We start from the raw sequence: 14,519 nt of genomic DNA on the forward strand, positions 1-14,519 counted from the left end.
TACATTTTATTGTTATCATTGTCTATTTATTGTTATATTATTTCATTCATTTTATTTTATCTTCTATAGCTCCTATCTGTTTGAGAGAACTAGACTCCATTCATTGGGTGTGTGTAGCTCAGCTCTTCTTAGTGCAGAGCCTCGTCTGTTCCTGAACAGGCAGTGACCTCACGGCGCCATATTAAAATACTCCCTCCTCCTCCTCTTCGCCTGTGAGACCGTAGCTTAGCTGCAGCAGCTACTAGCCGCCAGCCAGTGTACTTTATACATCCACAGGACTGACAGAGGGCAACGGCGTGATGGAAATTGACTCGCTTCAAGAGGCGCTCAGAGGTTACTTGAGTTTATTTCGATCGCTTTTGCGTTTACTAAAAAGCCACGTGTTATACGCGTGCTTCCGTGATAGTTACACAATAAAATTGTTGTAGCTGACAGGCTAATGTCGCTAGCTAACGTTGGCTAAAGCTAACAGCTAATATTACAAGCGGGTTACACGGAAATGGGTTAGCTGTTCAATGCGTTAGCAAGGCAAAAGAAGCAAACTAAAATGACAATTCCATCGTTCTTTCCTCTTAATATGTATGGGTTTACTCTCTGTATTGACAGTTTTCTGATCGATATCTTTGGTTGAGAAGTAGATTAAGTCACTCGTTACTGTCACCGGCTGTTTGCCGGTTGTGCTACTGCGGCTAACTTAGCATGCTACACGGTGTGCTAAACTGACGCTAGTTGTTAATTAGCTTAATTTTTTAGCAACACTAGCCCGATGTGTTATGTAAATAGCTAGCGTTACTGACAGAATGTGGTTGGCTTCAGTTTAAGACTGGTCACAGACCTGCCAACAAGCTTTGCTCAGTCGGCTAAAGAAGCAGGTACCCACTGACTGCAGGTCAGTCATGAGCAACTGTGAACTGGTTAAGCTCAAAGATCAAAAATCAAAGCCTGTTGATCCCTGGTGTGGCTATAACCTAACTAACACTGTGGTTTATTGTTTCTATTTTCAGATTTTGATAAGAAAGCAAAGAAGGAGGCATGTCCTCTACTGGAACAGTTTCTATGTCATGTTGCCAAGACTGGAGAGACCATGTAAGTGAAAATTACAGGCCTGGAAAATGTCCCCCTCCTTTCTACTACCACTGTTACTTCTATTCTTACTACTACTACAACACAACACGCACACACAGACAAGCACATTGTATTTCTGTTGTTGTTTATTTATTATTTTGATGATATATGTATTTGTGTCTTTGTAATTGAGCACTCTGAGTATTTCTATAGAGCTGACTTTGGTTGCTTTTAATAATAAGTTGATGTTTAGTTTATGATACCTATGGGACCTTATTTTCAGGTCTCCTTTTTATAATATTACCGTAGCCTATGCTGCTATTTGATTTGATGTGAGCTGACTCTGGTGTGTTTACCGTTCCCTCCAGGGTTCAATGGTCTCAATTTAAGAACTACTTCCTGTTTAAATTGGAGAAGGTGATGGATGACTTCAGAGCCTCGGCACCTGAGCAAAGAGGTCCCGCAAATCCCAACGTGGAGTCAATTCCATTTGAAGACATGAAGGAGAGAATCCTCAAGATTGTGAAAGGATATAACGGGTAGGTGTTCAGACAAATGAGTGTGCTTCTGTATGACAGTGATAGTGACAGGCTTGACTGGAAGGACTGAGAAGTCGGGACAAAGCATGACTTCTCTCCACAGACATCTGTGCTCTATGATGTAGTGATTATGACATTTTCATAATCTGTTATGACTACAAAAGTCTATATTATGGCTGCTGTGTAATTTTTTTAGACATCTTATGAGGCTTTTCTGCATGTCCTTGCACAAGCTCTGTCCACATTGATTAAAGTTATAATCAATCTCTTTTATTTATGGAAGGCATACCTATGTCATACAACTATTCTAGATTCTAAAAGATGTAAAATTAAGTTTGACCAATGTTTCATTAGCGCTGTCTCACTATCACACACACACCGGCCTCGTTAGTAACAACCCCACCACTAGTAGATGGCTGTTGTAGACTAGAGTAGACTGCTGTAAGTTACTGACAGTCATGGGAAATTACCACATGTAAATGGCAGGGGTGGTTAATCGGTCCGATTGCCCGATTCAATTACGATTATTGAGGCCACCCGATTTTTTTATTTTTTCCCATTTGACAGTACCAGTAAAACAAAATACACCACAAACTTATTGCACCATTAAAAAACTGTCAGCTGCTGAATTACTTCTCTTTTATTGTGTTAGACATCACTGCACCTTCAATTTGTGTAGTATAGATGTAACTTCCAAATTATTATTATATTTTTTAATTATTTTCTTTTTTTGTTTTTTTAGATGTAGCCTTTCACAGTCAAAATACATAAATAAAACAAATGTCCACCCTTGCAAATAAAAGTCCATATTGAGTTTTTTCCTACAGAACAAAAATCTAGCTTTGTAACTTCAGAAATTTAACACAATAAAATCATCATTTGTGAACATTTAGTCCATGTCATCGGTCCTAAAGCTAAAGCTTACAGGACGTTATGGATGGAGAAAAAATAATAGTGGAGGTGGAAACATTTTATGATACAACACATCCGCTCTACAAGAGAAGGAAAAAAAAACATGGAGTAATGTTGAACAGCACATCGACCTCAGAAAGGAAAAGTAATCTGTTGTTTACATCTCACTTTACACACGGCTGTTATCACGTTAGCGTGTTCTCCCATGATATGTGATCTTGGGTCTCCAGCTGCTCTGGGCTCTGGAGACGGAGCGGAGAGGCAACGTGTCCAGCGGTCAAGAGTTTGTATTACAGTGAAAAAAACACAATAATAATCAATTTTTGGAAATTTAATAATCGACTCCATACAATAATCGCGATTACCCAATAATCAATTTTTTTTCAACACTCCTAGTAGACGGCTGTTGTAGAGTAGAGTAGACTGCTGTAAGTTACTGACAGTCATAGGCAATTGTAGAGTGCACCACAGAGGGGAGATAAGATCTCAGTGTTTTCCCTTCGGTTTTTTTGCAGCGGCAGGTCAGTGTGCACACTACAACCCCCTTACTCACTTACTTACTCACTGCGCTGTTCACCAAAGCAGCTACACTAGTCTAACTTTGAAGAACGGGAAGGTACGGCCAGTGGGACTTGTTGTACTCATCAATAACTCGAAACAGTTTCAACGTAACGTCACGTGTTGTCACGCTTACACAGTTGGCAAATATAATAATTTGTGGCCTGTTGATATTAATGGTCAAGTGTAATTTTAGCATTGATTCTCATAATCTAGCAGCAGCACTGCACAGCCGCTGAATGACTGTAGGGAATGAATGAAGCCATAGAACTCAAGGGAAAGTGCAGCGTGAGGAAAAAATTGATAGATTTTTCCACATTTTTCATTGTGTCTACAGTGAACGAGGAGGCAGTGTGTGCGCTGAGCAGAAAATAGTAATTCAGATTAACATTTATTTATTTCTACAGCGCATCCACACATCAACCACCATTGCACATGAGACATGATGCTGTACAACCCTCGTGTCAGTGCCACTTTGAGGCCGCCACAGTTGTCATTTGGTTGTCTAGCACCACCTTCTTTAAATACACGTCTGAACTCAATGGCACAGTATGTCGCTGATATCTTAAGGATGTAGTATCAAGAGAGCAATACGTGCGCAAGTCACACACACTTCTCAAAAGGCACTTGAGCTGTTTGGTAGAACACAGCCCACAGAAGGTCAGAGCACTTCTTGTTGTTAAAAAGAAATCCATGAATCACAGAGCTCTGCCAAAAAGTCTTCTTTCTTACTGCCCAGTAAATCAAGATTTATTCACACTTCTCACATAGGCATGAACCCTTCCTTGCTCCTCAGGGTTAATGTAGTAAGGAGACAAAAACAACTTATAGGATTTACACATAAATTCGAGGCGCAGATATGAAAAGGGAAAAACTGTGAATGGTGCATAGTGAGAATAGTGTTTGCTCTCTGACATCAGCTGCCTTTATGTTCTCTGAGGGAGAAAAGTAGAAACCTCGGTGAACGCCATTTTCAGCTTTTATACACACTGGCACTTTTATTGTGGGGCCTATGCATAGTCGTTGGGCTGTATCCAAAATCACTCCCAATTTACTATGTAGTAAATACTGTAAAATAATCAACATACAAAGTCAATCAGACCTATAACTGTAGGTCCTATCATTTACTATTGACCACATAAAAGGATAAACCAAATGTCAAGTTGGGGCAGTGTTTTATTTGAAGATTGCCTGAATGGGGTGTTTTGTACTTGCTGTATATCGACTCTGCTGCACTTCCCTCCCTAGAATCCCCTTTACGATCCAGCGCCTGTGCGAGCTGCTCACGGAACCTAAGAGGAACTACACAGGAACAGATAAGTTTCTTCGGGGGGTGGAGAAGGTAAGTCCAAACTGGGCAAATTATGTTTATTCCTTTTGTTGTCTCATCAACCTCAGACTTCATGTCACTCATATGGAAATCCTTGTTTCCTTATAGAATGTAATGGTGGTAAGCTGTGTACATCCAACCTCAGAGTAAGTGTCATGTCCAAATGAAGCGGTTTTAAATGAATAAATTATAAGTTTAACATGGATTATTATTTCCACTGGACTAAAAATTCTGTTCTTTTTCTGAACAACATTTGTACAGGAAAAACGGATGCAGTGCCGTCAATAGAATGAATGGAGTTATGCTTCCTGGGAACACATCTGCTTTTACAGAGAGGTAGCGTTGAGGACCGACTTAGGTTCTTGATTTGTAAAATTCATATACAGTATTTTAAATGACATTGCATGATACTTTTGGTTTTTTTTTTTAATCCTCTTTGCAATCCTTCTGTATCTCTCCTGGCTCTCTATTAGGAAAGTGAACGGTCCGGGAACTCCCCGGCCGCTGAATCGACCAAAGGTGTCTCTGGCCAACTCACTAGCAGCTAATGGTCTGCCAGACAGCACAGACAACAAAGACCTCAACACAGAGCAGGAAGACGACAAAGATGCCAGGTTTGTTAAGCTGCAACTCCTCACCAAATCTGTTTTTTGTGTTCAACATAAATGAAGCCTTTGGTGTCATATCTCTATCTGCCATTCCCTTTTGTCAGTGAGGTTTCAGCGTCGGGAGCCTCCCTCGGGAGCTCATTGAAGAACAAACATCCAGACGCAGAGGAGGACATGGAAGCTGAGCAGCAGGAGGTGAAGAGACTTAAGTTCAGCAAGGATGAGGAGGAAGACGAGGACGAGGAGGATGAAGATGAAGAGCAGGACGTGGACACACTGAGGCCTTCACATGCCGCCTGCCTCTCGAAAGAGGCAGAGGCCATGGTCCAAGAGGATGAAGAAGAGGAAAAAGTAGCATATTGCAAGGAGAATGAAGCTTCCAGCAGTGCTACTGCCACTGAAGACCAAGGCAGGTTTTATTTTTTATTTCTTGTTAAATTTATATATATATATATATATATATATTATTTTGCAGTTTTAATGGCTGCATATTATTCCGCTACACTGAACCCAAGACAGCCATCTCTGAAAACAGTTGTTTTATGCTGACACATCATAGCAGGTGTGTGCAAAAGTCAAGTACTAATGGAAGCCTCCTCAGAAAACCAGGTCAGGCAGGAGTGGGTTCAGTTGTTTATTGTGTCTGTGTCAGATAGATGCACAGACGACAGGTAGACTTGTACAACAAAACACATTTGCATACACATCAATATAGTTGACCAGTTGACCGGTGATCAAATTTTGTGTGGTCTTTCTTCATGCTGACATGAACTGTTGCCCATGATATAGGTTTAAAAGTATTTCCGTAATGTAATTATGAACCTGGCTTGCCTGTAGTAATGAAAGGGATTTGGGGATTCATTTTGTAAACTATTTTGACAAGTTTGTTTAATGACAAATTAAGTACTCTGTGTGAATATGCGTTTGCTTCTTGATTTTTCTTTTAAAAAGAAAGCAAACATACTAGTTATTCATCTGTTTGTAAAGATCAGTGTAAATACTTTTAAAAGCCTTTTAACATGTTTCCACCTTTTCTCCACAGAGCCGACAAGCAGCACACAGGCCGAGGTGTGTGCAGGCTCAGGTCCGGAGGCAGAGCAGGCTGAGCGGGAGGTGCCGTGCGGCTCCCAGGAGGAGGGCAGCGACATGGATCAGACGGAGCAGCAGGCGCCCGCAGGCGTCCTGGAGAGTCCAGAGACCAGCAGGGACAGTGAGGAGAGCAACAGCGACCCGGTCAGCAGCAGCAGTAGCAGCAGCGGCAGCAGCTGTAGCATAGAGGATAGTGCAGAAGCGGCCAGAGAAGACGTAGCCCTAGCTCCCTCCAGCAGTACGACTGAAGCTCCTACAGAGGGCGCCATGGAAAGTGCCATCTTGAACACTGGGACCACTGAGGAGCCTATGGAGCAAGACTAGACTGAAGGCCCCTCCCTGCAGCCACGTGTGACCATAAACCAGCTTGTCCTTGATTCCAGCTTGACTGTCACTGGGAACGAGGATAACTGCACCTCGAACACAAGATGAACGCCTCGTCCCGCTTTTTGGACACTCCTCCAAAATGGCTACCTGGCATTGATGTGGGCATAAAAATAAAATTTCATTTAAAGTTAGTTCTTTTTTTCTTTGTAACTGGAATATTTTATTGATTCTGTATTTTTAAGTTTCTCCCTAAGAGGGGGTCGATACAGCAGCCTTGAGTTTGTTTGCAGATTTTTTTTTTTTTTTTTTTTTTTTTGGCGGTCTATGGGGTTGTTTGAGTGCTGTGGTGGTCAGGTTCTTTTCTTATGCCACTCTCTCCAACTTTTCGGACATTGTGACAGGATCGGTGGTCTAGGTTTTGTACCCTTTAAGCCCAGTGGACCACACTACCAGGGTCAGAGCAGAGCCATACCAGCCCTCATTTGTTAATGAGGTTGTTCAAATATGAGCTAACTTACCACCACTTTCTGTTCCTGACAGGAGCTCATGTAAAAATATTCTTTAGTCAAGCAATGACCATTACACCCCACCACTGCTGTGTTGTAACCCCACCAGGCTGCTGATTAACACGCGTTGTTTTCAAAAATTCACATCGCCATCCCTGTGAGATGGGAGGCCATTTCGTTCCATTGTGTCTTTATATTATTTTAGCCATATTATTTTGCAAAGATACACTACCAATCCCACTGAACAATACTATGACATGCTACCTTGTAGAGGCGTCCTCTGTAAAATGATATATTTTGGATGCATAAAACCACCATAATTTATATGATCATTTCAATTCAATGAGTTATTTTGGAGAATGTTTTTTTTTTTTTTTTTTTTGGTTCTGTCTGCCAGTTGTAGTTTCCAAAACCAGCTGTAAGTACAAAGATGACCTCTGCTTTCTTTGTATCGTGATGTCACCATGTTGTTTCACCGACCGATATCCAGAGCAGTTTCTGGTTCCAGTTCTACACCTGTTTCTGCAGCTGTACTTTTTGATATTTAGAATTTTAAATTTCTGTAAAGTAGATTTTTGTAGATTGTAATACAGTATGTGTTCACTGCCTTTGTGAAACCATATATAATTGTATAATTTCTGTGTATACTCTGAATGCTTTTGCTTTCAATGCGGTATTCAGAATCAGCAATAAATGTTAACATTTTTATGCGTGATGGTCTTGCTTACTCGCACATAGCATCTCACCGACTCTCCTCACTGCGTGCATTACTAATGCCCTTGAATTTGATGGATTATACTAGTTCCCGCTGGATACAGTGCTTCTCCAGCAGACCAGATTCACTGCAGACATTTTGACTTGTAGCAGAACAGCACAGGTGTAATTAATAATTTTGGTCGCACCTAATCTACGCTGGCTGCTGGCTCTCTGGCTCTCTGGCTCTCTGGAACAGGAACTGGGAACAGAGCAGACCCATTCATGTCGTCTTTTCCTGCCATGAAAATGTCATTTCAGAGTTTGTTCCAAGTTTTACAACCATCTTTTTCCTTTGGAATTACATCATTAATGAGGAAATGCAAGAAAGAGAGATGGATGGAAAATGTTCGCAAGACCACAGAAAGAAGACAGAAGAGCAAGAAGACAAAAGAAAGAGAGGAGGGTGTTGAGTGCCTGAAGTTGGCACTGCCATGGGTGCAAGAAATCTCAACAGAAACCAGGCGGACGTAGCAGCTCTTCAAGAACTCAAACCTGAAAGCACAAAACAGCTCATGTCTGCAGGAGGAGGTGGTGGAGACATGGAAAAGGTCTGAGCTGAACCATCACAGGTGGTGAGACCATGTGTTGAGCTGCCTCACCTGCCAACAGAGGAGGACAAGGCTCATTTAAGTCTTTTCACTTGTTGCTCATGTCCCATTGAAGAGGATGAAGAACCTTGATGTTCCCTTTCTCTCTCTCCCTCCCTCTTTTACAGACAAGCTGCATTGAGAACAGATTTGGTCATTGATTTTAAACATTCATATATTGTAAATGACATTGGGTGAAAAAATACTTTGTGTTCTACTTGTCTTGGCTCTCTGTTCGATCAGGCTAAAGGTGTCTCAACACGGCAGGAAACTCTGCAAGAACTCTGTGGCTTGGCTTTGGAGTATGCTTTTGTCACTTTTCCAGTTTGAACACAGTGCAGTTTAAACCTGGTGGACCAGTATTTTATGTAGCATGGATGGTTCTGATACACCTTTTATTTATTTATTTATTTATTGTGTTTTGGCTTCACAAATTGGTGCCTAGATCTCAAGACTTTTACCACATCACAGACATTATTACTTGTCATGCCAGGAAATACACGGGTATTACAAGGATAGTTCAACAGTTTGGCAAATTTACCTGTTGCTATGATCCCTATAGTCATAGGAGTAGGTTCATTACTCATGGCTCATCATACACAATCCGGCAGCTCCAAAATGCTCTCGTGGAGAAGCTGTGACCTGCACATTCATCATGCTATGAAATAATCATGTATAATTCTGTAACATTATGACACATGAAGCAAATACTTGGAACTACTCGCACTTTTGAAATCACTCCATAGTTCCGGCTATGCATTTACCTTGAAAACAACTCTGTCGCGTAATGTTACATTATTATTTCATAGCGTGGTGAATGTGCAGGTCACAACTTTTGGTGTTAGTTGACCAGCTTGCGTCTCTGCCCCGCAGATCTAAAAACAACATGCACCGGTAATTAAAGGTAATGAATCTACTCCTATAGGCGAATTTGCCAAAATGTTGAACTATCCTGACTGCATTATAAACCACTGTGAGTCACACTGTGGTAAGAATGGCTCAATGGCGCCCTCCTGAACATTGTTGTCCCCTCTCCTCTCTCTCCCTTACACACACTCTCTCTTTTATGCAACAATATATAGTGTGCATGCACAACACCAGGAGGACCCTGGCAGTAGCAAAGCATTAGTGCAATGCAGCCACTTAAATCTTATTAGCTATACCTGTATGTTTGACAGGCTATTTCCCATTACAGAATGATATATATTATAGTATATCATCAGCTCTACACAAGCAGGTAGAATTGGTGCTACATAAAAATCCCATATGCATGGGGATGGATACTAGCTACTCTCTGAGGCTTTATCTCTGTTTGAAGAATAAAGTAAAAGTGTTTTGCTTAGATCTTCTTGCAGCATCTTTATTATTGCAAGTGATGAGCCCATCAGCAGCACTGCCTCAGTCACTGACAGAGGACAAAGGAAAGGTGTGAAAAATAATGAAGCACGGGCCTATTTGAGCAGAGGGCAGCGTGAAAATCTGTCGTATGGTTTTGGTCACATTCAAAAGAGTAGCTCATTAAAAAAAGATGACTTTAGGTGTCTCTTTGTACATCAAAGCTCAGAGAGGAGTTCCTGTTGGTCAGTTTACAACACCATCTGTCACTGCTGTTGTCAGACTGCTGAAATTTGCCCAGGCTCTCAGAGGAAATAAGAACTGGACCGCATTAATCCACGCGGTGCTGTTTAAGGGCTTTGAAGACTCGTCTCTAGGGAAACAAATGCCAGGTCGGGAGGGATATTAAAAGCAGCTTGACACCAAATGATTTCTAATCTGACACCTGCTTTATGAGCAGCAGATGATATGGACTGAGGAGGAGGAGGAGGAGGAGGAGGAGGATGGCCACTTCCACTGCCTTTTCTCAGGCCTAGAGAAATGTGCCTTGACTCTTCACACTTCTTCTAAAGGCAGTTTATACTAAACCACTATTACTCCTCAAGTTCATGTGTCATTACTGCACTCATTCTCCTCTGTCTGCAGCCTCAGGGGAGCGAGGACTGTATTAACGGGGGATCAAATTTGAGAAAGGTAAACAGCAGGCTGCTGTCAGAGCTGCATGAAAAAATGCCTCTGGCTTCCTTAAAAAAAAATCAAATAAAAATTTCAACTGCACAAAAAAGACACCACACTGCTGGAATATATCCTCAAATGACAGTTGGATTACTTGTTGTTGGTGTTTTTAAACATGTTTTTTTTTTTTTTATAAAATGCGCACATGCTGTAAATTGCACTAATTGCTACAGATGTTAGCCGTTTTGGAGTTGTAGTAGTAAATGAAGCACATCTGGAGCAATAGCTGCAATGAGTGAAGTGAAGTCTTTGATCAAACTCATAAAATAACTATGAAATTAAACTCTCTTTCATTTCTCTTGCATCTGTCCCCTCACTGGACCCCTGGAGGAGGGGGGGCTCTGGACTGTCACTTAAATCCCACAAGGCCTCTGGATCAAGTTCTCCTTGAGTCTCATGCATCGCCACCTGCCTCAAGAGAAGAACTTTTTTAATGGAAGTGTGGTCAGCAGCAGCGCGTAACAAATCACACTAATTGTCTCGAGTCATCATGTTACGAGGAGGCACTTGAGCGTCGGACACACTCTGTGGCTTTGACAGGATTAAAAGAAGAAATATATACCAAGTATTAAGAAAGTCATTAAAAACACAGGAGCTGCTCTTGAAGTGCATCAGTTGTGAGATTTGAAACTATAATGTGGTTTAACGGGGATTGAAAAAGTTCACAGTTCACCACCGGTCGTGTCCTCTCCTGACACACGCAATCTCCGTGTCATCCAATAGAGGGTACTGTTTAGTTTCCAAGCCAGACCAAACATGCTTAGAGTCTGCCCTGAAATCAGGATGCAGGCCAAGTCCTGCTGCTGCTGCTGCCACTGAATCCAGGCTGTGACACATTCTGCACGCCTTCTTATACGCTGCCTTGAACGGCCTGCAAAGCATGTGCACACAAACACGCTCACTCACACACACACACACACAGAAATCATGACCTCCTTCCATCTCCATCCAGCACTGTCCGCAGGATGAACCCTCTCTCGTCTAATTGTGGTGTCTCTGGGAGGGGAGACGTTCAGAGCAAAGCTGCCCCGTGCATGCTTGTGAAATGAGTATGAGATGAGATGACTTGGCCAATCTTTTCTCTTCTCTCTCTCTCTCTCTTTCTCCTCCAAATGCCAGTGAGAACGTAGAGTGTGTGATACTGCTGCTCGGTTTAACCTGCGACACATTTGTCACGCCTCTTCAAAAACCACAGACATGAGATCGACTCCCACGCGTCTCGTTTCTCACAGGAGGTGGGAAAAGAAAGATGCTTTTATCAGAGTGATCTAGAAAATGCTGCTTGTAAATAGCAGCTTTGAATCTTGTGGTGAATTCCAAGGTAGTGTTTGAAGTGTTAAGACAATAAACAAGGTGAGAAATTGATTTTCTCTACCCTGCTAAGAAGGTTTGTTAGTATCTCTTGCGGTGGGGGGTGGAGGGGGTGGGGTTTGGTGTCAATGTCACGTTACATTTTTTTGGCACGCAGCAGGTTCACACATTCTGAGCTGCTCTGACAAAATGGCAAACACCAGCAGTGGGTGGGTGGGACACTGTGTTGGCAGACTAGAAAGGTCTGGAAGGAGCTGGGGTGGTGGGGTGGAAACATTTATTTCCCCTGTAACTTCAAGAACATCAAGCCAGCACACCTAAAAATGGAGACACCACAGGAGGCCTCCAGACAGGCTTAACAAGTCCCGCCTTTGCAAAGCGGGGACAGTGAGAAATACTGTGTAATGTTCTGAAATGGTCCAGCGAGGGGGGAAAAAAGGTAGAGATTGGATTATTCTGATGTTTGGACTCTTGTGAGTTCCAGGAGTGTTTTTTTTTTTTTTATGAAACTCAATGTGGGGGTGGCTCAGATGCTCAGCGGGATCAGGCCTTAGGTAGCTGCTGTTTTGAATTTCCACTTCTCTGTAAGAATGGCATCATCTCAGAGAGAGAGAGAGAGACAGTAAGTTGAAGAATGCTTTGATTTAGTCGGTGCATTTGTGTCACTTCCCATCAGATCAGCTTCCAGTCCTGTCAAATGTGCCAAGATGATGAATTCGCTGGAGATATATAAAACGTTATGTGAAGTGGTGACATTTGTGGTTGGCAAAGTGTTGTTTATAAGTTATGACAGGGGAAATCAGGGCAGGGTGAGAAGCGTTGTATGCAAATAGGGACAGTGCATTTGACTCACACTTAAACACACCATTAACAACACAAGCAACGTCACCAATTCTGTGTGTAATCCTTGGATTAATGAGAGGACCTGCACCAGATGACCATACAGGTCACAGATGTCCTGTAGAGCTTGGTCATGTTAGGTTTTACTGTCTAAAAGTAAATATTATCACTGTTACTGTTTTTAGTTCAAAATGTTCTTCAGACTAGTGAGAGACAAATCAAATGTATTGCATTTGCCATGACAGGCATTGTCTTTGCCACTTTGTTTTAGCCACATTAGGATAGTAGGGTGGAGCTCTGTGGATTTCACTGTCCAGCACTGAGATTTATACAGAAAAATGGATGGGTTTAAATTTTGTATAGATACCCACTGTGCCCATCCTCTAATGCCACCATTAGGTTGACAGTGTTGATTTTATGTGAGGCGGACAATCAATTTTTAATAGAATTTGGACATACTGTATGTCTCTGACTAGCATTGCCCTCTGTCAAATTTCTTATAATCAAACATGGCAGCACACAGTCCAAAACCACCATGGAGAAAGACACTTTCTATTTTGGGAGTGTTGATGTGTGGGGATTCACAATTTCTCAACTTAATATATGTCCAATTCTTGTCCACAGGTAAAACCCCTCTGCTAAACTTCATGTAGTGAAAATAAAATAAATGGAATTCCTATGTTATCTAAAACATAGATGTTTTGTGTTTGGCTGAGTTTTTCATTCATGCAATGCAATGTCTTGTTTGTAATTAAAAATCAACCTTTTCTTGCAATGTGCTTTTTGACGAATTGGCAGAAATGTTCCATCACTCTTTGCTTTATGGCCAAATACCTGCTTAACAAATGACACCAGCACACAGTGAAGCAAGCAAACATGGTAACTTAATTAATATATGAGCAAAGTCAATATTACACTTGCTAATTGTCAGCATGTTAGCAATGAAGTACCCGGATATGTTAAATGCAAGAATTTGCTGTAAGAGGCTCACCTCCAAAAAAAAGAATCTCTCTCTTGCTATTGTTAAACTGAAGAAAATGGTGCAACATCCGCTTGTTTAAACCTCTAACCTGCCATCATGCACCACAAGTGAATGAATGGAAGGTTTTCTCCTTTTCAGCCACAATGTTGTGTCAAGTCTCATCAACCTCTGGTGTCTCTGTTCTGATACTGAAGCAGTGACAACACTGACATTTTATTTATGTCCATACTAAAATATCCATCTAACACAGGAAACATGACCAGTATTCATCAGGTAATAGCCTCCCTGTAAGTTTACTACGCTCTAACGAAGTATATTAATTGACTTTCCTGGCTGTGCTGGCGGCGTGGGGCCTGCCTGCTTCCCCCAGCCACTCAGTCTAATGGCACTGAAGGGCCTTGTTTATAACAGACCCATGCTTTTAGAGGCCATTTCCACAGATGCGACCTGCTCTTTGCACCAGGTTGTAATAAGTGTGAATGGGAGACTAATAAAGGTGCAATTACAGCAATTGTGTGTGGATGTGGTGATACTGCTGTTGAGTGGGTTTGTATCTGTGCATCCTGCAGCTGAGGAGGCGGGTTGCTCTGATGCTTTGTGATGATGATGATAATGGATTGTTAGGCCACACTGGAGAGGCTCATGGGAGCATGTCTGTCTGAGCTGCTGCTCTCCGTCCAAACAAAAGCTGACATATAAATATTCATTCTTCAGGTCTTTGGATAGCCTACAGGTGACATAGAAATAAACAAGAAAGAAATCATGCTCCTTGCACTGAATATAATACATTTTAATTAGTTCCATGTACAAACGCAAGTCACAAAAAATTGCAAAAAAAAAAAAAAAAAATTGCTTTAGAAATAATTTGGAGGAAGTGAAAAAACAGAATATTTATATTATATTTTAAATATTTATTGGACTTATTCAACCTACTGCTTCAGCAAACTTTCACCAAGAGACTCCGTTTGAACTTATTATATTATCATCTCTTTTACAATGTGCTCAAATAAGCAGAAATACTTAAACAATTTGAATTATG

The 14,519-nt window shown here is 41.6% G+C and overlaps 1 protein-coding gene across 1 annotated transcript; it reads left to right on the forward strand.

Moving 5' to 3' along the window:
• The first annotated feature begins 202 nt into the window (after positions 1-202).
• On the forward strand, positions 203-7,610 carry ppp4r2b (protein phosphatase 4, regulatory subunit 2b). The gene is made up of 9 exons (XM_083972053.1): positions 203-333; positions 1,005-1,086; positions 1,434-1,604; positions 4,323-4,416; positions 4,513-4,550; positions 4,666-4,740; positions 4,878-5,018; positions 5,117-5,421; positions 6,055-7,610. The coding sequence occupies exons 1-9, from the start codon at positions 300-302 to the stop codon at positions 6,423-6,425; spliced, it is 1,311 nt and encodes a 436-aa protein (XP_083828179.1). The 5' UTR covers positions 203-299; the 3' UTR covers positions 6,426-7,610.
• Positions 7,611-14,519: the final 6,909 nt, after the last annotated feature.

This window comes from Trachurus trachurus (assembly GCF_905171665.1).
Source record: "Trachurus trachurus genome assembly, chromosome: 5".
Lineage (NCBI taxonomy): Eukaryota > Metazoa > Chordata > Actinopteri > Carangiformes > Carangidae > Trachurus > Trachurus trachurus.